At 40.5% G+C, this 22,090-nt stretch overlaps 1 protein-coding gene across 1 annotated transcript; it reads left to right on the plus strand.

Annotated features, from left to right (window-relative positions):
- The first annotated feature begins 19,244 nt into the window (after nt 1-19,244).
- On the plus strand, nt 19,245-20,198 carry foxb2 (forkhead box B2). Its single transcript, XM_063069183.1, has one exon. It carries the CDS (start codon nt 19,245-19,247, stop codon nt 20,196-20,198), a length of 954 nt encoding a protein of 317 aa, XP_062925253.1.
- The last annotated feature ends 1,892 nt before the right edge of the window (nt 20,199-22,090 follow it).

Here is a 22,090-nt window from a genome sequence, read left to right on the forward strand (position 1 = left end):
TCTGGATTTAGTGTTTTGTAATGAGCCAGATTTGATAAGGGAACTTGAGGTAAAGGAGCCATTAGGAGGTAGTGACCATAACATGATAAGTTTTAATCTACAATTTGAGAGAGAGAAGGGAAGATCGGAAGTGTCAGTATTACAGTTGAACAAAGGAGACTATGGACCCATGAGGGAGGAGCTGACCAAAGTTGACTGGAAAGATACCCTAGCAGGGATGACAGTGGAACAACAATGGAAGATATTTCTAGGAATAATACAGAAGGTGCAGGATCAGTTCATTCCAAAGAGGAAGAAAGATTCTAAGGGGAGTAGGGGGTGACCGTGGATGATAAGGGAAGTCAAGGACAGTATAAAAATAAAAGAGAGGAAGTATAACATAGCAAGGATGAGCAGGAAGCCAGAGGATTGGGAGACTTTTAAGGAGCAACAGAAGATAACTAAGGAGGCAATGCGGGGGGAAAAGATGAGGTACGAAGGTAAGCTAGCCAAGAATATAAAGGAGGATAGTAAAAGCTTCTTTAGGTATGTGAAGAGGAAAAAAATTAGTTAAGACCAAAGCTGGGCCCTTGACGACAGAAATGGGTGAAATTATTATGGGGAACAAGGAAATGGCAGATGAGCTGAACAGGTACTTTGGATCTGTCTTCACTTGGGAAGACTCAAACTATCTCCCAGATGTAATAGTGGCCAGAGGACCTAGGGTAATAGAGGAACTGAAGGAAATTCACATCAGGCAGATGGTGTTGGGTAAACTGATGGGACTGAAGGCTGATAAATCCCTAGGGCCTGATGGTCTGCATCCCAGGGTACTTAAGGAGGTAGCTCTAGAAATCATGATGCATTGGTAATCATTTTCCAATGTTCTATAGGTTCAGGATCAGTTCCTGTGGATTGGATGGTAGCTAATATTATCCCACTTTTATGAAAGGAGAGAGAGAGAAAACAGGCAATTATAGACCAGTTAGTCTGACATCAGTGGTGGGGAAGATGCTGGAATCAATTATAAAAGATGAAATAGCAGCATATTTGGATAGCAGTAGCAAGATAGGTCCAAGTCAGCATGGATTTATGAAGGGGAAATCATGCTTGCCTAATCTTCTGGAATTTTTTGAGAATGTAACTATGAAAATGGACAAGGGAGAGCCAGTGGATGTAGTGTACCTGGACTTTCAGAAAGCCTTTGATAAGGTCCCACATAGGAGGTTAGTGGGCAAAATTAGAGCAAATGGTATTGGGGGTAGGGTACTGACATGGATAGAAAATTGGTTGGCAGACAGGAAACAAAGAGTAGGGATTAATGGGTCCTTGTCAGAATGGCAGGCAGTGACTAGTGGGATACCGCAAGGCTCGGTGCTGGGACCACAGCTATTTACAATATACATTAATGATTTAGATGAAGGGATTAAAAGTAACATTAGCAAATTTGCAGATGACACAAAGCTGGCTGACAGTGTGAAATGTGAGGAGGATGTTATGAGAATGCAAGGTGACTTGGACAGGTTGGGTGAGTGGGCAGATGCATGGCAGATGCAGTTTAATGTGGATAAATGTGAGGTTATCCACTTTGGTGGCAAGAACAGGAAGGCAGATTACTATCTGAAAGGTGTCAAGTTAGGAAAAGGGGAAGTACGAGATCTAGGTGTCCTTGTTCATCAGTCACTGAAAGTAATCATGCAGGTACAGCAGGCAGCGAAGAAAGCTAACGGCATGTTGGCCTTCATAACAAGGGGAGTTGAGTATAGGGGCAAAGAGGTCCTTCAGCAGTTGTACAGGGCCCTGGTGAGACCACACCTGGAGTATTGTGTACAGTTTTGGTCTCCAAATTTGAGGAAGGACATTCTAGCTATTGAGGGAGTGCAGCGTAGGTTCACGAGGTTAATTCCCGGGATGGCGGGACTGTCATACATTGAAAGATTGGAGCGATTAGGCTTGTATACACTGGAATTTAGAACGATGAGAGGGGATCTGATTGAAACATATAAGATTATTAAGGGATTGGACATGCTAGAGGCAGAAAACATGTTCCTGATGTTGGGGGAGTCCAGAACCAGAGGCCACCGTTTAAGAATAAGGGGTAGGCCATTTAGAATGGAGTTGAGGAAAAACTTTTTCACACAGAGGGTTGTGGTTCTGTGGAATACTCTGCCTCAGAAGGGAGTGGAGGCCAATTTTCTGGATTCTTTCAAGAAAGAGTTAGATAGAGCTCTTAAAGATAGCGAAGTCAAGGGATATTAGGAGAAGGCAGGAAAAGGGTACTGATTGTGGATGATCGGCCATGATCACAGTGCATGGCGGTGCTGGCTCGAAGGGCTGAATGGCCTACTCCTGCACCTATTGTCTATTGTCTATAGTCTATTGTCTATTTTCCACATACAAGTTCTATGTCACTTGTTGATTGTTGTATTTCACTGTTACGAATGTCATTCCCACAGGAGTTATCTTTTCTCCAGTATAAGTTCTTAGCTGGATATCTGCAGGCTTCAGTTCAGTATCTGTGAGATGCCATTCAAAATCATTTGAAATAATGACTGAAACAGCCAAGCTCATGTCCAAATCCATTTTAATTAAATTTCCATTCACTCTTGATGTAAGTCACGTTGCTTGTCTCTTGTTCATTTTCACATTGTAAATCTCAAGGCTACCCAATTCTGTGTCACCCTCATCATTATCAGATTTTTTTATCAACAGCATGCAGATCAGTGCTCTTTTTGAAACTACAATATCACTTTCTTTATCTTTGTTTTCTTCTCTGTGCAATCTATTTAATTTTATCTGCTTGACATGCTCTTTGTACGTATGTGTCCTACTTTGTTGCATTTTCTCCAAGTTTTACCTTTAAACCTGCGTTGGTATGGTGTATGAGAGCCCCTGTCACAATGGTAATACAATTTGTTCAGCCAGACAGGTTTCTGTTCAGATGTTACAATTTTGTTCATGCTCACTTTCCTTCCTGACTGAAACTCATTTGTATCCCTGGTTGTTGTTTCTATTGAGACAGCAATTTCAACTGTTCTTTTAAATGTGAGTTCTGCTTCAGTTAGGAGCCGTTTTTGAATACTTTCTTATAAGATCCCATAAACCAAATGATCTCTCAGTCCATCGTTAAGCCTATTAATGAACTGTCAATACTAAGACAATTTCTTCTATTCAGCCACTTAAGCTAAACTGGATTTCCTTTCTTTTTGATTCCAGTTACATATGAAACCTAAGGCGTTCTTCAATCAACTATGATTTCGGTTCTAAATATTCCAGCATTACTTTCACGATATCAGCAAAGCTCATTTCAGGAGGTTTGGTTGGAGCAGTTGAACTTCTGTATGCTCATCCATGTATTACAGTCAGCAAAACAGGAGTTCGCTTTTCATTGCCGATTTCATTCACTCCAAAATACTGCTCAATTCATTGAATATGCATCACCCAGTTATATGTTATGCAATCAAATGTATCGGTCTCTCCAATGTAGCCAGCCATTTCTGCTTTTTTAAATTTATGATTATTATCACCTCATACTCAGTTTATGAACCCATGATTTTTGCCATTTTCTGCCTTTTTTTAAACTCTACTATCTCTCTCCTTTTGCGAAGAAAAAAATGTGCTGTGCATTTTTTTTAAACTTGAATGTCTGTCTCTCTCCTTTCCAAAGAGAAACTTGATGTGCTTTTTTTTTAACTTGACCATCTCACTGCACTTCAACAGGTAGGTAGTCATCTTGGGTTCTTCTTAAAACATATTTGTAGCCACTATTGTGTTTTGTAACTCTAAAATCTAATTGAAAGGAAAACACAGGAGCCGAGATGACCATGTCTACTTCATTTTTTACTTTAGTGAGGCATGCACTTACGACATGATGTAACAATTTATGCTATTCCCATGCTTTTACATCAGAATCAGAATCAGGCTCAATGTCACTGGCATATGTCATGAAATTTGTGGTTTTTGCAACAATAATGCAATACATAGTAATAGAGAAAAAGAAAAAAACTGAATTTCAGTAAGTGTATATATATATATATATAAAATAGTTAAATTAAATAAGTAGTGCAAAAATAAAAACTTTTAAAAAGTAATGAGGTAGCGTTCATAGGTTCAATGTTCATTCAGAATTTTGATAGCAGAGAGAAGAAGCTGTTCATGATTTCTTGTGTGTGTGCTTGCAGGCTCCTGTACTATTTCCTGATGGTAGCTAAGAGAACAGGTCATATCCTGGGTGACTCCGGTCCTTAATGATGGATGCCACCTTTTTGAGGCAACAATTATTGAATATGTCCTGGGTACCATGGATGTTAGTGCCCGCAATGCCGCTGACTAAGTATACAACTCTCAGTGGCTTATTTCAATCCTATGCAGTAGCCACCCCCACCTCCGCACCCCCCCAATACCAGTCGGCAATGCAGCTAGTCAGAATGCTCTCCACAGTACATCTGTAGAAATTTGAAGTGTCTTTAGTGAAATACCAAATCTCCTCAAACTCCTAATTAAATATAGTAGCTTCTTTGTAGCTGCATCGATAAGTTGGGCCCAGGATAGATCCACAGAGACGTTGACACCAGAAAAATTGGAATTGCTCACTCTCTCCACTTCTGATCCCTCTGTGAGGACTGACGCGTGTTCCCTCGACTTACCCTTTCCGAAGTCCACAACCAGCTCTTTGGTCTTACTGATGTTGAGTGCAAGCTTGTGTGATTGTGATGAGATATTAAGCAGAGTGGGCCTGTTTTCCGTGGATTTTATAAGAACGAGCAGTCATTTCATTTTTTAGAGTCTCAACAGTGTAAATGGCAGTGAACATTGCATTTGCCTTGAAATCTCAACTCAGAAGTTGAGAAGCATTTTTTTTTACCCAAGTGAATGCCAATTTCTGTATTTCCTTACATGAGAAGGTTGTGGTGCATCAGTTACTGTTTGAAGCAACAGTGCATCATGTTAGTGGTTGTAGTTGTCTTTCAATGCAGTTTTCTTCTTCTCACCAAACATCTTACATCTTGAAAATGAAAACTGTGAATGAAAAGTTTTTGGATATTAAAGAAATCAAGGGATATTGGGATCAGGCAATTTAATGGTCCTGAGGTAGGAAATCAACCATGATCTCATTAACAGGTGATGTTCACTGGTGTACTCCTGCTCCTTTTTCTCATGCTATTTTCTTCTACTTATATATTTATTCTGCAGTTCACATCCATCTCTGTCCCAGAATTCTTGATGGATAGAAAAAAAAACAACGAATATTTTGAAATGGTAGAATAATCACATTGCCTGTCCCAGTACACTGTGAGAATTGGCTATATAATATCAAAATATCTTGGAACCTAAAATATAAATTAGCATTGCTCAGATTCCAATGCAAAGGCCAAAGGAAACAAATGATAAATTAAACAACCATAGCCTATTTAGCATATCAAGTCTGCCTTCCTCTCATGGTATTCTGAGGTACAAATATCAATAAACATGGATACGTGTGGTCTAAGGTAATATAAACTGCTGTTCTCATTTTCACAAATTAATTTTTAAAAAGCTTCAAGTTTGTGCACTGTCTAGATCAGCCTTTCTCAACCTTTTTTGCCCTGGAGGAACCCTTGAAATAATTTTCAGGTTTCAGGGAACCCCAGTGTAAAAATTATAAAACCTACAGTATGTTAGCGTGATCAGTAAGTTGTAGATATAATATTCCAAAATAATTTTAATGCTTTTTTGACTAGAGAATGTAACTTTAGCCAACCTTTCTTGAAAAAAACAGGTTGTTAAGCTTGGTTTATCTTTCTTGAAATTAATCTCTTTCGTTCCCTTTCATAAAACTCATTCAACAAACTCATTCGTAAGGACAGTGATGTTGTGGGGATGGAACTGGACTCTCTGACGGTGGTGTGTGAAAAGAGGATGCTGTCCAAGTTGCGTGCCATATGGGACAATGTCTCCCATTCACTACATAATGTACTGGTTGGGCACAGGAGTACAGCCAGAGACTCATTCCACCGAGATGCAATACAGACTGTCATAGGAAGTCATTCCTGCCTGTGGCCATCAAACTTTACAACTCCTTCCTTGGAGGGTCAGACACCCTGAGCCAATAAGCTGGTCCTGGACTTATTTCCTGGCATAATTTACATATTACTATTTAACTATTTATGGTTTTATTACTATTTATTATTTATGGTGCAGCTGTAACGAAAACCAATTTCCCCTGGGATCAATAAAGTATGACTATGACTATGACTATGACTATGACTAAATTTCAAAAACTCATAAGGCAAACATAATAATTTCTGTTAAATAACTAGCTTAAGCCAAAAAAGGATTTAATTTTTCTAAAGGTAGGCACCATAGATTTAATTTAAAGAAAGCTGGTAAATTAATTTTAATTTATGCTTTTTACAACATGAAAAATTATTGAAAATGTTGAATAGCAAAGTTACTAAATGCCATAAGGCAAAGCAATATGAATAAAAATATAGTCTACGACACCATTTTATACAAGACTTTGAAAAAAACATTTTCTTACTAAGTGACATGATCAGTTTGTTCGCTCCCATACATCAGCCGGTGGCTCATAAGGGGAAGTTGGGGGAGGTAATTCAGGAGGGAGAGGCTGACTTCACAGCCCAAGTTGGGCAAGTCCTATCAATGCTTAGAAATAGTACTTCATGCTTCTCATCAGCCTAGCATCCTCTCTTCCGTGCAATACTGCGCTCACCAATTATCAACGGCCTCCCCTATCTCGCATCAAAAGTTGAGAATGGACTCATTCAAATAAATGTGGTCCTACTGTGCACTGCCACACTGGGCTGAGAGACCTCTGACGAGATTGCTAATGGGGCTGCTCAGTCACTGCCCACCACTACAAGCACTAGCAGGGCACGTCTCATGAAGTTCAAAAAATGATGATGGTTTTTAAATGTAATTTCTCATGAAACCCTTAGCAACCTCTCGTGGAACCCCAGTTGGGAATCCTTGGTCTAGATTATTGGTGATAATTAAAGTAACATTGAGTTCAATGCAAACAAATTTGATTGCTTCATTCCAGCTAGTTTACAGCTTCTTGAAGATTGTTGCAGTTGTACCCATCCATGAAAGTCTATGTCTAGTCTAAGCTTTTCACATCTGCATAAACTTTGAGGGTTGAGAAGGTTACCTACTAATAATGGATGACCCAACTTTGCAGACCCCAGTCCATTCGGACTGGCAACAACATCTTCTTTCACGGTCTCCACCAGCACCGGTGTATCGCAAGGCTGTGTGCTCCATCACCTGCTCTACTCGCTTTACACTTATGAGTGTGTGGCTAAGCACAGCTCCAGTGCCATATTCTGGTGACTCCACTGTCACAGGCCGAATCAAATGTGGTAACGAATTTGTATCTAGAGGGCAATTGAAAATCTGGCTGAGTGATGCCACAACAATAACCTGTCACTCAATGTCAGCAAGACCAAGGAGCTGTTTATTGACATCAGGAGGAAGAAAGTGAAGGTCTATGAGCCAGTCCTCATTTGGTGATCAGAGGTGGAAAGAGTCAGCAACTTCAAATTGCTCAGCGTTGCCATTTCAGAGGATCTGTCCTGAATCCAGCACATAAGTGTAATTAAGAAGAAAGCATGGCAGTGCCTCTACTTTCTTAGCAGCTCGTCAAGATTCTGCATGCCATCTAAAACCTTGACAAACTTCTATAAAGGTGCAGTGGAGAGTATATTGACTGGTTGCATCATAGCCTGCTATGGAAACACCAATGTCCTTGAACAGAAAAGCCTACCAAAAGTAGTGGACACTGTTCATGGGTAAAGTCTCCCCAACAAAGAGCGTATCTACATACAGCGCTGTTGCAGGAAAGCAGCATCCATCATCAAGGACCCCCACCACCTAGGCCATGCTCTATTTTCGCTGCTGCCATCAGGAAGAGGATGCAGGAGCCTCAGGACACACCACTACCAGGCTCATGAACAGTTATTACGCATCAACCATCAAGCCCTTCAACCAGAAGGGATAACTTCACTGAATTTCACTCACCACATCACTGTACTATTCCCATAAACTTTTGACTCACTTTCAAGGACTCGTCGTCTCATTTTCTCAATATATACTGCTTCATCATTATTATTATTATTATTATTATTCTCTTGGCTCAAACACGTAAAACCTGAGCTATGGGCAAAGACAAGAACACTCGTTTCTCAATTGATAGGAATTTTCGGACTATTATGGTGGTGTTTAGTATTGTGGCATTCTGGAGATTTACGTAAATATTGCTGTGTAGACCTCATTGTTTAATGCTATTGTATAGTGACTTTGGGATGATACCAGTTGTAGATATTACTATTGGGAAAATGTGTATTTTGTTCCTATTTCATAGTCTTTCAATTTGTTCTTTAAATTCACCACGTTTCTGATATTTTTGACTTACTGATTTACGTATGTTATGTGTGTTTGGAATGGCAATCTCCATTAAGTAAGTTATTCTTGCTTATTTATCCTGCAATGTTATATCTAGACATTTATTATTGATTGTCCTGCCTGTCATAATCAAGAGATTGTAATATAATTTGTAGGACTCTGACTCTGAAACTGGATTAGGCTTGAATTTATAGTAACACATTGTGTCTTTTATGAGTTTGTATTTTGAAACAAGATTTTGGTAAATGATTTTTGCCACTTGATTGCACAATTGTAAATAATCAGGTTGAGTTAAACAGCTAGAGGATCCAGTAATATATTGGATTGTTTCTGGTATCTCTTGGCATTTTCTGCATTTATCCTCTTGAACTTGTTGGTCTTTTATTATGTATTTTGATCATTTCCTGTGTTGACCAATTGTCCTGTATTGCCACAAGGAACTCCTCTGTTTTCGGGAAGAGGTCTCCAACTCGGAGCCACGCATTCGGCATTTCCTCATTGGCATTTTTTCTGCCAAGATCGTGGGGATGTCTTCCATGGAGGCTCACACTCTTCCATTGGTTAATTTTTTCTTCAATAGTGATAATGTTTTCATTTTTCTAGGTTGTGCTCTCATTTAAGCTTAGTAATATGTATCTCCTATTAGGATTGCAGGTGCGCATGTGGAATACTGAATCTAGTTTTTGTTGATAAAATTATATCCTTAGATGTTGCGTCTGACAGTTGTGTAAATTTTTTATGACTGTTATTCCTCTTCCTCCTTCTGTCCTAGGTAATGTTAATCTAAGTGCGTTTGAGTGTACATAGTGTTTTTTAAACTTTGTCATTTCAGTTCTTATATTTCCTTGTAAATGTTCCAGATCAGTTTTAGATCAAGATATTATGCCAAAAGAATGCATTAATATGGGTATAGCAGAAGTGTTTATTGCCTTTGTTATATTTTAGCTTTGTTACTTTGTTGTACTTATATGTTTAGCAGATTTTCTTAAGTCTTCAAGTAAATTCTGTCGAACGTTTACTCTTTATCACATTAGGATTCATTTTCTTGTCCTAGGCTCACCCACCATGGGAAACGTTCTTTCCACATCTACTCTGCCTAGGCCTTTCAACATTCGAAAGGTTTAAATGAGATCCCCCCTCTTAAGTACATAAGAAATAGGAGCAGGAGTAGGCCATCTGGCCCATCGTGCCTGCTCCGCCATTCAATAAAATTGTGGCTGATCTGGCCATGGACACATCCCCACCTACCTGCCTTTTCCCTATAACCCTTAATTCCCCTACTATGCAAAAATCTATCTACCTTGTCTTAAATATATTTACTGAGGAAGCATTCACTACGTCATTGGGCAGAGAATTCATCCTTCTAAATTCCAGCAAGTACAGGCCCAGAGCCATTAAACATTTTTCATATGATAACCGTTTCATTCCTAGAATCGTCCTTGTTAAATGCCTCTGAACCCTCTCCAATGCTAGCACATCTTTTCTTAGATAAGGAGCCCAAAACTGTTCACAATACTCAAGGTGAGGCCTCACCAATGCCTTAGAAAGCCTCAGCATTACATCCCTGTTCTTCTATTCTAGACCACTTGAAATGAATACCAACATTGTATTTGCCTTCCTCACCACTGACTCAACCTGCAAGTTAAAATTTAGGGTATTCTGCACAGGGACTCCCAAGTCCCTTTGCATCTCAGATATTTGGATTTTCTCCCCATTTAGAAATTAGTCTGCACATTTATTTCTTCTACCGAAATGCATGATCTTGCACTTCACTTGCCACTTTCTTGCTCATTCTCCTAACCTGTCTGAGTCATTCTGCATCCTTCCTGTTTCCTCAACACTACCTGCCCCTCCACCTATCTTCATATCATCTGCAAACTTGGCAACAAAGCCACCTATTCCATCATCTATATAATTGATATATATAGCATAAAAAGAAGTGGCCCCAACACCAACCCCTGTGGAACACTACTGGTCACTGGCAGCCAACCAGGAAATAGTCCTTTTATTCCCACTCACTGCCTCCTACTAATCAGCCAATGCTCTAACCATGCCAGTAATCTACCTTGGTAAGCAGCCTCATGAGTGGCACCTTGTCAAAGGCCTTCTGAAAGTCCAGTTACAACACAATATTCACTACATCCCCTTTATCTATCCTACTTGTAATCCCCTCAAAGAATTTCAACAGGTTTGTCAGGCAAGATTATCCCTTAAGAAAATCATGCTGACTTTGTCCTATCTAGTCCTGTGTCACCAAGTACTCCATAACCTCATCCTTAACAAATGACTCCAACATATTCCCAACCACTGAGATCAGGCTAACCGGTCTATAATTTCCTTTCTGCTGCCTCTTTCCTTTCTTAAAGATTGGAGTGACATTTTCTATTTTCCAGTCCTCCAAAACCATGCCAGAAGCCAATGATTTTTGAAAGATCATTACTAATGCCTCCACAATCTCTATCAATACCTCTTTCAGAACCCTAGGGTGCAGTTCATCTGGTCTGGGTGACTTATGCACCTTTAGGTCTTTCAGCTTTTTGATCGCCTTCTCCCTTGTAATAGTAACTGCATGCATTTCTGTTCCCCCACACCTATAACACCTGGCACACTGCTAGTCTCTTCCACAGTGAAGACTGATGCAAAATACTCATTTAGCTCATCTGCCATCTCCTTGTCCCCCTTTATTACTTCTCCAAACTCATTTTCTAGTGCCTGTATATGCACTTTCATCTCTCTTTTATTTTTTACACCCTTGAGAAAGCTTGTTATTGTTTGCTAGCTTGCTTTCACATTTCATCTTTTCCCTCCTAATGATTCTCTTAGTTGCTTTCAGTAAGTTTTAAAAAGCTTCCCAGTCCTCTATCTTCCTGATAATTTTAGCTTTGTTGTATGCCCTCTGTTTTGTTTTTATATTAGCTTTGACTTCCCTTGTCAGCCATGGTTGTACTATTTTTTTCATTTAAGTATTTATTTCTTTTTGGAATACATCTATCCCGTACCTTCTTCATTTTCCCAGAAACTTAAGCCATTGCTGCTCTGCTGTCATCCCTGTCAGCACCTCCTTCCAATTTACTTTGGCCACTCCTCTCTCATGCCACCGTCATTTCCTGTATTCTACTGAAATACTACTACATCAGACTTTAACTTTCTCCTGATCAAATTTCAAGCAGAACTCAATCTTATTGTGATTAATGCCTCCTAAGGGTCCCTTTACCTTAAGCTTCCCAATCACCTCTGATTCATTACATAACACCCAATCCAGTATAGCTGATCCCCGGTAGGCGCAGTGACAATCTGCTCTAAAAAGCCAACTCATAGGTATTCAGCACGTCCACTCTCTTGAGATGCGTTCCCAGCCTGATTTTCCCAATCTACCTGCATGTTAAAATCTCCCACGACTATCATAACATTTTCCTATTGACACACTTTACTATTCCCTATTGCATTCTGCAGTCCATATCCTAGCTACTATTTGGAGGCCTGTATATAACTGCAGTCAGGGTCTTTTAACCCTTGCTTAACTCAACCCACAAGAATTCAACAACTTCCGATCTTATGTCACCTCTTGCTAATGATTTGATGCTATTCTTTACTAGCAGAGCCATGACACCTCCTCAGCCTACCTTCCTCCAATACAACATGTGACCTTAGACATTTAGCTCCCAACTACAACCATCCTTCAGCCATGATTCAGTGATGACTACAATATCCTACCTGACAGTCTGTAATAGTGCAATAAGATGATCCACCTTATTTCTTATATTCCGTGCATTGAGATATAACACTGTGAGGTCTTATATAGCTGTAACATTACCTTACAGTTCTTGAATGCAGTCCCACAGTTGATAAGTCCAACACACCATACGCCTTCTTAACAACACAGTCAACCTCTGCAGCAACTTTGAGTGCCCTATGGACACAGACCCAAAGATCTCTCTTATCCTCCACACTGCCAAGAGTCTTGCCATATTCTGCCTTCACATTTCACCTTCCAAAAGGAACTACTTCACACTTATCTGGGTTGATCTCCACCTGCCACTTCTTAGCCTAGTTCTACATCCTATCAGTGTCCCACTGTAACCTCTGACACCCCTCCAGACTATCCACAGCACCCCAACCTTTGTGTCATCAGCAAACTTACTAACTCACCCTTTTACTTCTTCATGCAGATAATTTATAAAACTCACAAAGAGATGGGGTCCCAGAACAGATCCCTGCGGAACACTGCTGGTTACCAACCTCCATGCAGAATATGAACCATCTATAACCACCCATTGCCTTCTGTGGGCAAGCCAATTCTGGATCCACAAAGCAATGTCTCCTTGGATCCCATGCCTCCTTAATTTCCTGGGTTATCCCTACTCCCTTTCTTGAACAAGGGCACAATATTTGCAACCCTCCAATCCTCCGCTACTTTTCCTGTCCCTATTGATGATGCAAAGATCATCAACAGAGGCTCTGCAGTCTCCTCTCTCATTTCCCACAGTAGCCTGGGGTTTATCTCGTCCAGCCCTGGCAACTTATCTAACTTAATGCTTTTCAAAAGCTCCAACACATCCTCTTTCTTGATGCCTATATGCTCAAGCATTTCAGTACTGTAAATCATCCCCACCAAGGTCATTTTCCCTGGTGAATACTGAAGCAAAGCATTCATTAAGTACCTCCACTACCTCCTCCAACTCCATGCACACATTTCTGCTGTCGCACCTGATTGGTCCTATTCTCATATGGCTCATCCTCTTTCTTTTCACATACATGTAGAATTCCTTGGGGTTTTCCTTAATCCTGCTCGCCAAGGCCTTCTCAGAGCCTCTTCTAGCTCTCCTAATTTCATTCTTAAGCTCCTTCCTGGCAACCCTGTAATTTTCTAGAGCTCTATCAGTACTGTGTTTCTTGAACCTTTTGTGAAATTTCTTTTCTTCTTATCTAGATTTTACGCATCCTTTGTAGATCATGGCTCTTTTACCCTATCATCCTTTCCCTGCCTCAATGGAACATACCTATGCAGAACACCATGGAAATATTCTCTGAACATTTGCCATATTTCTGCCATGCATTTCCCTGATCCCAGTTTATGCTCCCAAGTTCCTGCCTAATAGCATCATATTTTCCCCTACCCCAATTAAATGTTTTCCCAAATTGTCTGCTCCTGTCAACGTCTGCTCCCTGCAAATGAAAGAAGTATATTTGACAAACTTCAAAGGTTTCAAAGGTACATTTAATGTCACAGAAATGTATACAATATACATCTTGAAATGATTTTTTTTTCTTTGCAACCATCCACAGAAACAGGAGTGCCCCAAAGAATGAACGACAGTCAGAACCCCAAAGTCCCCCCCCCCCCCGAGCAGCTCCCCTTTCCCGCACGTAAGCGGCAACAAGCAACAATCCCCTTGTGGTGTTCTCTGAGAATATAACGAACAACTTCAATAAAGGTAAAACAGTAGGAATCTTGGCCGGAAACACTGATTGTTTATTCCCCTCCATAGATACTTCCTGACCTGCTGAGTTCCTCCAGCCTATTGTCTGTGATGCTCAAGATCTCCAGCATCTGCAGAATATCTTGTGTCTATGAAAACAAGAAATTCATGTATTTGAATTTGACAAGGTGATGCATAAAAGCCTGCCGTACATGATAACATCTTCTGGTATTGAGGCAGATGTGAAAACTTAGATCAAAGACATGCAGTCAGAGTAAATGGGGCTCCTCCAGAATGGAAACATGTAACAATTGGAGTGCCCCAAAGGTCACTTCTGGCACTCAATCATTTACTATTTATATTAGTGACTTGGAGGAGGGACAGCAAACAAGATATCCAAGATGCTGATAGCATGAAAATAAATTGAAGGGCATGCTGTGCTGAAGGTACTTGGATTCTGCAACTGGATATAGATGGATTCAGTGTGTGGGAAAAAACTTGATAATTCAATTTTAAGTTTGGAAAGTATGAAGAGATGCATTTTGGTTAGAGGAATCAAAAGCCAGATTATTATCATAAATATAGAGATTGGAAATGAGTGAAATATAGAAACATTTATGCATCCTTGTGCAAGAAATATAAAGACTTAACATGTAAGTACAGTAGGAAATTGAGAAAACAATGGCATTTGGTTTTAATTGCTATGTGGTTAGAGTACAAAAATAAAGCATTTTTACAATTATGCAGAATATTGTTGAGGATGCATCAAGTAATATGTACAGCTCTGGTCCCCTTATTGAAGAATTTACCAGCATGGGAGGCAGTACGGAAAAGATTACCAATACTAATTTCTGGTATCTGGGGGTTTCCTGTCGCAAATGCTAAAAAAAAAATCTGTATTCTTTGATGGGAAGAGTGGGGGATGATCTCATTGAAACATATAAGATCAAAAGGTGGCACACCATGGTTAATGTTAAGATGTTTGCACTGGAGGGTGAATCTCCTTTAGGAGGTCATGATTGAATGGGAGTGGCCGTTTAAAATTGAAACGCTTTAGAATTTCTTCTCACAAAGAATGGTGCAACTCTGGAATTCATTACCCCAGAACATAGACCAACTTAAGTTAAGTTGGAGATCCAGAAACTTCCAAGTTGAGGGCCGTGCGGAGCAGGCACAGGAAGTGAAGCCAAGTGCACGCCAGCCATGATCTTACTGTACAGCCAGGCAGGCTTAAAGGGCTGGGCGACCTATTCCTGCTGCTATTTAATTGTGTTCAATATTCTTGCAATGCTGCTAATTTGCGAAATATCTTGGGACATCTACCGTTCATTACAAATGATAATTGAGAGGATGCTCCTGTTGCTGAGTGTCTTGGGGAAATACGTTTTTGGACAGAGAATGAGGCGAATGAGTTGAGTGCTCTGTTTACTTCCGGATCCCTGTGTGAAAGTTAGTAGAGTATGCGCCATGTACATTGGGGTAAAACTCCAAAACCCGTGTTGTGGGTCCGTGCGCAGCGTAGAACAAGTGGAAGAACAATTGATAGTTGCAGAAGTGAGCAAAAGGGTGACGAAAGTGTTGATGATAGGGAAAATAATGTTGCATCTGGAATCACCCCGGGTTTGCAATTTCGTGCGTTACAAACTTTCCAACTTTCTGCTTTGCTTATGTATCTTGCACCCGTTTTAAAGCTCATTGTTAGTGGTCGAGGGGCAGCAATGTGGCTCTAACACGTGTTGAACCGGAAACTCCCGTCACGATGATGTCAAAACATAGAAAGTAACTTAAAATCGAAAGAGAAAACTCCAAGTATGCAGCCAGAAACCAGAGCAGTTAAAACGGGAAGCGAGCTCTTGGGTATTATTCTAAATCTACTCTTCATTTAGGATCCCAATTACAACTGACTCATTATTTGGGACTATATTCATCTGTTGTCGGATTTTACAGGGCAATACTTCTGGTAATCACACTATTCTCTGCTAATCTGGCGTTTTCTGGGCAACTATGGTAAAATGGATTTTGTTTTGGAAGCTCCCGATGAATCGCAACGGGGACGCGATTCTTCAATTACCCCTCGCTACCACCGGCTGGTAATTCCAGATTTTCGAAAGTGCGATCCTAAATTTCCACTATCCTAAATGGTGTCGACAGTTGAACTTTGGTTTGTTCCTTACCAGTAAAATAATCAAAATAGCGCCTTTTAGACTGGCTATTCCACATTAACCCGGGAAGTGCAAAACCTGGAAACAACTTCAAAAAGTTTAGTTTAAAACAAGAGTAGAAATCCCACTGTATGGTGCCACAACAACAACCTCTCACTCAACGTCTGCAAAGCCATATAGCTGATTATCGACAAGAAGAGGAAGAAGCCGGAAGTCTGTGAGCCAGGGAAATCTCGTTAGGGGCATGAAGGTACAGAGGGTCGGTAGCTTTAAATTCCTAGGTGTCAACATATCAGAGGATAAAATAATGGCCCGACAGCGCCTCGCCTTTCTTAGAAGTTGGCATCAGTTCGGCATGTCTCCAAAATAAAACTGACAAGCTTTTATTGATGCACAGTAGAGAGTGTCCTAACTGAATGTATCACGGCTTGGTAAGAAACGCCACTGCCCAGGTGCCGAACACGCTAAATAAAGTGGTGGATGACGCCCAGTCCATCACAAACGAAGACCTCTCCATCAATGAGCATACTTACATAGGGCGCTACCACGAGAAAGCAACATCCATCATCAAAGGCCCCCACCGTCCTGGCCATGTCCTCTTCTCGCTAATACCATCGGGCAAGAGGTGCAGGAGCATTAGGTCCCATCAGGAACAGTTATTACCCTATAACCATCAGGCCTCTACGGTGATGCGGATAACTTCATTCATCACTACTCTGCAACTTCTACGATCTATAGAGTCACTTTCGAGGACTTTACAACCCATGTTCTCAATACTGTATTTGCATAGTTCGTTTTATTTTGCACATTCGTGTTTGTCAGTCTTTGTTTATGTATATTCTAATAAAATTCTACAGTATTTTCCCTGAAATGTCTACAAGAAAATACATCTTAAGTTAGCACATGGTAACCTATACCTACTTTGATAATAAATTTACTTTGAAATTTGATTTTTGTGAGTCAAATCAAAAATCCTATTTCTGCGATCTGTTGGATTTCAGTTAACGGATTACTTTGTTATATTGTTCACTTCGACTGAAATATCATAATATAACTTGCTGGGTATTGTTTTATTTTTCCCTCTGCACTGAGCCATACACACACATACACCGCGTTGTGCTCTAGCTTCCTCCGCACAGTTGTGAAATAAATCTTAATTTAAACCGATTTCTATCTCATGACATAAGATGTGACCTTAGTTGCATAAAGCCGTCGCTCCGTGGAATCTCATTCCACGGATTCATTCCAATCCCTGTGGAAGTTATTGAGATCCACTCTTTGCATTTATGTCTCCGTTACCTGCTGAACTTTACTGTGATCTTGGCGGATAACACCAACCACAGCGACATTACGTTTAAAGCTCCATAGCTACAAAGTGATACTCCAGAAGTTTATAGATATAAATGTATGCCATGTTGGAGGTGAAATTCCTCCCCACTGGACCTGATTTAAGATGGTTTTCGAGTGATAAGCCGTATCACGCGAATCGACTTGTGCAACAAACTATTTTACTGTTTCAGGGAGAACTGATTGGCGCCCTCTTAGCATCTAATAAACATTGCTGTTCTCAATTGGCCTTTGGTATCCATAGGCTTGCAGTTTCAAAGTGAAATCGGAGCGTATTTATTCACTTCGTATTGGAATACCTTATAGGGTAGACTGAAATAGATATGAATATGGATCACAACTGCATCGTTCGCTACCATCCCAGCCTTGCAAATGCAAACTGGGGAGATGCCGTATCAATAGCTTCCTCTTATTTGATCCGTCATCAACACTCGACGGCTTGTAAACATTCTCTCTGTCCACTGAAGAAAGACGCGGTGATAAGAGATTAACATAAATAGACAACCCGTAAAATGACATTACTCACAGTTTGCCCTTTAGTTGTAATGGATTGTTTGTGGACCATAACTACTGATATCCCTTTGAACCGCAGTTCGCCTTGTGGCCACCATACGTGCTGAGAGTAGCTCTTGAATTTTAATCCAATTTCAGGAAAAAATCCTCGGTACAAGGTGACATATTTTGTATCATTTTCCCTTTATTCTTTCAAATATCTTTCATTGTTATTTCCTTCTCTCGACCTGCTTTTCCAGTTTCTGCTCTTTCTGTTTGACGTGTTTTTTTTTGTTTGTGAAAGAGCATTTACTCTGATCTGGAGCCGAGTGTCGATTCTCTTAGACTTCCTTTTCAACCTGGTTATTAGCAAAAACAAAACCGAAGATGTTAACAGGGAGGTTAGAGCCGAATCAGAATCAGGTTTAATATCACCGGCATACGTCATGAAATTCGGTAAAGTTCTTATTCCGCTTTATTTGCATATCAAATGCGCACACGACAGTTGGGCATCATTTATATATTTAATGGTCGTAAACCCCAAACTGACCAGTAATTAATGATTTAACGTTGTTAATTTGATTGAATGATCCTCGTACAGCGTAATTTCGAGATTTTCATTTTAATGTAGATGGTATCAGGCGGTCCGAAGACAAAGCAAAGTAACTTACGCTAGGAAAACAAGTTTCCCAGCTCCACAAAAGTAAAGTTTAAAGCCGAACGTTGGAGAAGTATAACCTCTGTTCAACCAGCCGTGCGATGTGTGCTAGCTGGTGCCTCGCGAGATGTTTATTCTCAAAACCGTGTTAGGAAACAATGAGTTAATGTGGAGTTAATGAGTTAAAGTGAAATTAGCGGGGTATTTTGTAACCATCAATATTAAAGTTAAGTTAAAGGTTTAATAACTTGAGCCAACTGCATACCTTTCTACTGTCCATTCGCATTTCCTCAATCCCTTACTATTCAGCCAGACCCCACACTGCGATGAAAAATGGAAGTACGTTCTATTGGTCGGGGCGGTTCTCCTTAAAAGGTGTAAGTGAAACAAGATTCGTATAGGATTTTTTTCCCTCTCTCCTCTTGTCCCTAAGCGGTTGTCATGTGATAATGAAGAGCAACAAAGCGCTGAAGGGAGCTGCAGGGGTCTGTGCATCTGTGATCACAACAAGCCTCGTTAGCTCACACAACGCAAGTGTGCACTTCCCGGCCTCTTTATCTCCTGGTGAGACAGCGCGAAGCTTTTTAACCCGCATCAACAACTCCGGCATCTTTCGGCAGCGCAGTAAACCAGTAACTGTAATCGTGCAGCACCTTGGCATTCCGAGATTTTATGGAATCTTGGGCAATCCGATTATCGTCAGTTCCCTCGCTTCGCTTCTTGGGCGAGGTGCTTTGGTGAATGTTGTACTTGTGATTATTGTTTTCCCAATATTGCCTAAAAATGCCTCGTCCTGGGAAAAATTCCTACAGTGATCAAAAGCCTCCTTATTCATACATCTCATTGACCGCAATGGCCATTCAGAGTTCCGCGGAGAAGATGCTTCCCTTGAGTGAGATTTACAAATTTATCATGGACAGGTTTCCTTATTACAGAGAAAACACACAGCGGTGGCAGAATTCTCTCCGCCACAACCTCTCCTTTAACGACTGCTTCATTAAGATCCCGCGCAGACCTGACCAGCCGGGCAAAGGCAGTTTCTGGGCTCTTCATCCCGACTGTGGAGACATGTTCGAGAACGGCAGCTTCCTCCGCCGCCGTAAAAGGTTTAAGGTGCATCGGTCGGAACACTTCAGCGCCAAAAATTCACAGATGATCCACTATTTCCAGCACCACCACCACCAACAGCAAGCCAAATTGGGACTGGCCTCACCGGAGACTGCCCCAACAATGGGGCGCCTGCCCCAGTTCCAGCCATACGGGGTAAACGGGCCTCAGTCGACTGGATTTAAGCACCCATTCGCCATCGAGAACATCATTGGAAGGGACTATAAAAGTATGATGGCCAGCGGACTTCCTTTAGCCTCTGTAATGCACCACCTTGGTTACCCTGTTCCAAACCAGCTCAGTAACATGGTGGGATCCATGTGGCCCCACGTTGGTGTCCTAGACTCCATGGCTCCTATGCCAGTTTCACCAGATTACAGCCCGTTTGGGGTGCCTATGAAGACGATTTGTCACCCTGGCACTCAGACAATGCCAGCCGTCCCTGTGCCTATCAAACCCACAGTATCCCTGGCGTCCATCTCCACGTTGCCAGCCCCAGGAGCCCTGCCTGGCAGTCCCACGCAGATTTGTCCGTCATCTTCTTCATCTTCCTTGCATCTAGATCAGACTCGATCAGCTTCCACCGAAGGCAAAACTAATTCCTTACACTCTGTGCTCGTCCATTCGTGAGGGCGAAGTGGCAGAAGTGCAAATCAGTTTCAATAGGTGAACAAATTGATTAAAGATGATATGAAGAGGTTAATTGTAGCAGAAATATCTGCTTCATTAAAGATTCATAAATCATTGGTGTTTAGACATAAGTCGGGAAATATTTTAAAGAGACTTTTCAGGTAAGAGGATTTACTTTCTGTAAGTGGGTCAACAGTATCTAAAATTCACTAATCCAGCTTCTAGAAAGCTGTATCTACCTGGAATAAATCCGATTTGAGAGAAAAAAAATCTATTTTCTTCAGTATTCCAGTTACATTATCTGTCAGTATTTATAGCTGCACATTATATACCTTTGTCCTTTGTTGCTTTTGAAATATTAAAAATTCATTAAATAGGACCAAAAGTCAGCTGATTCCGACGATTCTGCTGATTTCGAGGCCTGGACATCATTGAACAAGAACGGAGGTGTAAAAAAAGACAGAGCCCTTAAAATGGAAACCCGTGAAGAGAAATAGGTCCGAACAAGAAATAATACTGACTCACAACCAGGGAGCGGAGATAAAAAAAAAGGCACTCAGCAGAAATCTGATGACAATTAGTTTGTCAGCACGTTGGGTATTTCAAGTCCGGTCAAAAATGTTTGAAGCTAAAATATTTGTAAGCTGCGCATTACGAATCGTTGAAGTTAGCTAATTTTGAAAGAGATGGTTTCACTGTAGCTTTACAACTCTGATTAGAGCGGCACAGAGACTATTTTTAAATTGTGGTAATTTCTTTTTACTACTTCCGCAAGTTGTACAAATAAAATGAAATCGGTCTATTTTGCAGCATGCAAACATTTGATTCGCGTTGATTAGAATACTAAGGGTTCATTCAAAAAGCACAGATTTGTGGTTTGCAGATTAAATTAACAATGTTGTTCGAACTCATGTATATGTTGTTCCAGATTTAGAACTGCGTGGTTCTTCAACGTACGTTGTGTTTAAATAGACTCCACGCATGATTTAAACTCTGAGCAAAGGTGAATTAGCAGAATTGGAAACATATTTTGTACGCGTTCCTTTCTACGACCAAATTACTTCATCTTTTTTAAATCACGGATTTCTTTTTTTTAATTTATCATTTTGAAAAATGGATCTGAGCTCAGATTTTGAATAGTATGTCTATTAAGCACTCCGCAGTTTCGAGAGCAATCTCTTTAAAAGTCTGTACTTCAAGGAAAGGGGACATGTAAACTTCCACTTTTCATATAACGTGGACGGATCTCGGTTGGTGCTGTCCAATAGTTTCCGCGCAGTAGCAAGTCAAGTTAACCTAATAACACAAGGGCAGGGACGGGATGGATAACGATTCCTAGCAGTTACTTAAGTTTAGTTTATGTGAGAGGGAAAACAATCTGCTTTTGACATCATGTTCTTAGTACGTAGAAATTTCAGGTTTTGACCTCCTTTCTTTGCTTTTCCTTTCACATGCAGTTTAGTTTTATTGTGATGTTAAATATGGCGCGATGAAAATCCGAACGGACAATATAATAGCACTTTACGAGCAAACTCTGAATTGAATTGCTGGATTGTGGATATAGATATATAGTAACCTCGCAATGGTTCCAACTTTTGTTCGTTGTATATATTCGTATTGAATATTTCATTTGTGAATAATTGTTCAAAAAACTATATGTATACTGTACACGGGATCTTTTATCAGAAACAAATGTTATTAAATATTTCCCGTCAATTATGTGTTTAATATGTTATTCTAAAAATAAATAAATATTGGTTAAATTGTACCTAGCACGGAGAAATCCCCGAAGTCCCTTTCAGCCCTATCCAGTCCAACACTGAACGAGCGCAATGTGCAGAAACACATATTCTTTCCGAGCTACTCGCTCCTTGCAAACGATCTTTCCATCA

The sequence above is a fragment of the Mobula hypostoma genome, chromosome 16, assembly GCF_963921235.1.
Source record: "Mobula hypostoma chromosome 16, sMobHyp1.1, whole genome shotgun sequence".
In the NCBI taxonomy this organism is placed as follows: domain Eukaryota; kingdom Metazoa; phylum Chordata; class Chondrichthyes; order Myliobatiformes; family Myliobatidae; genus Mobula; species Mobula hypostoma.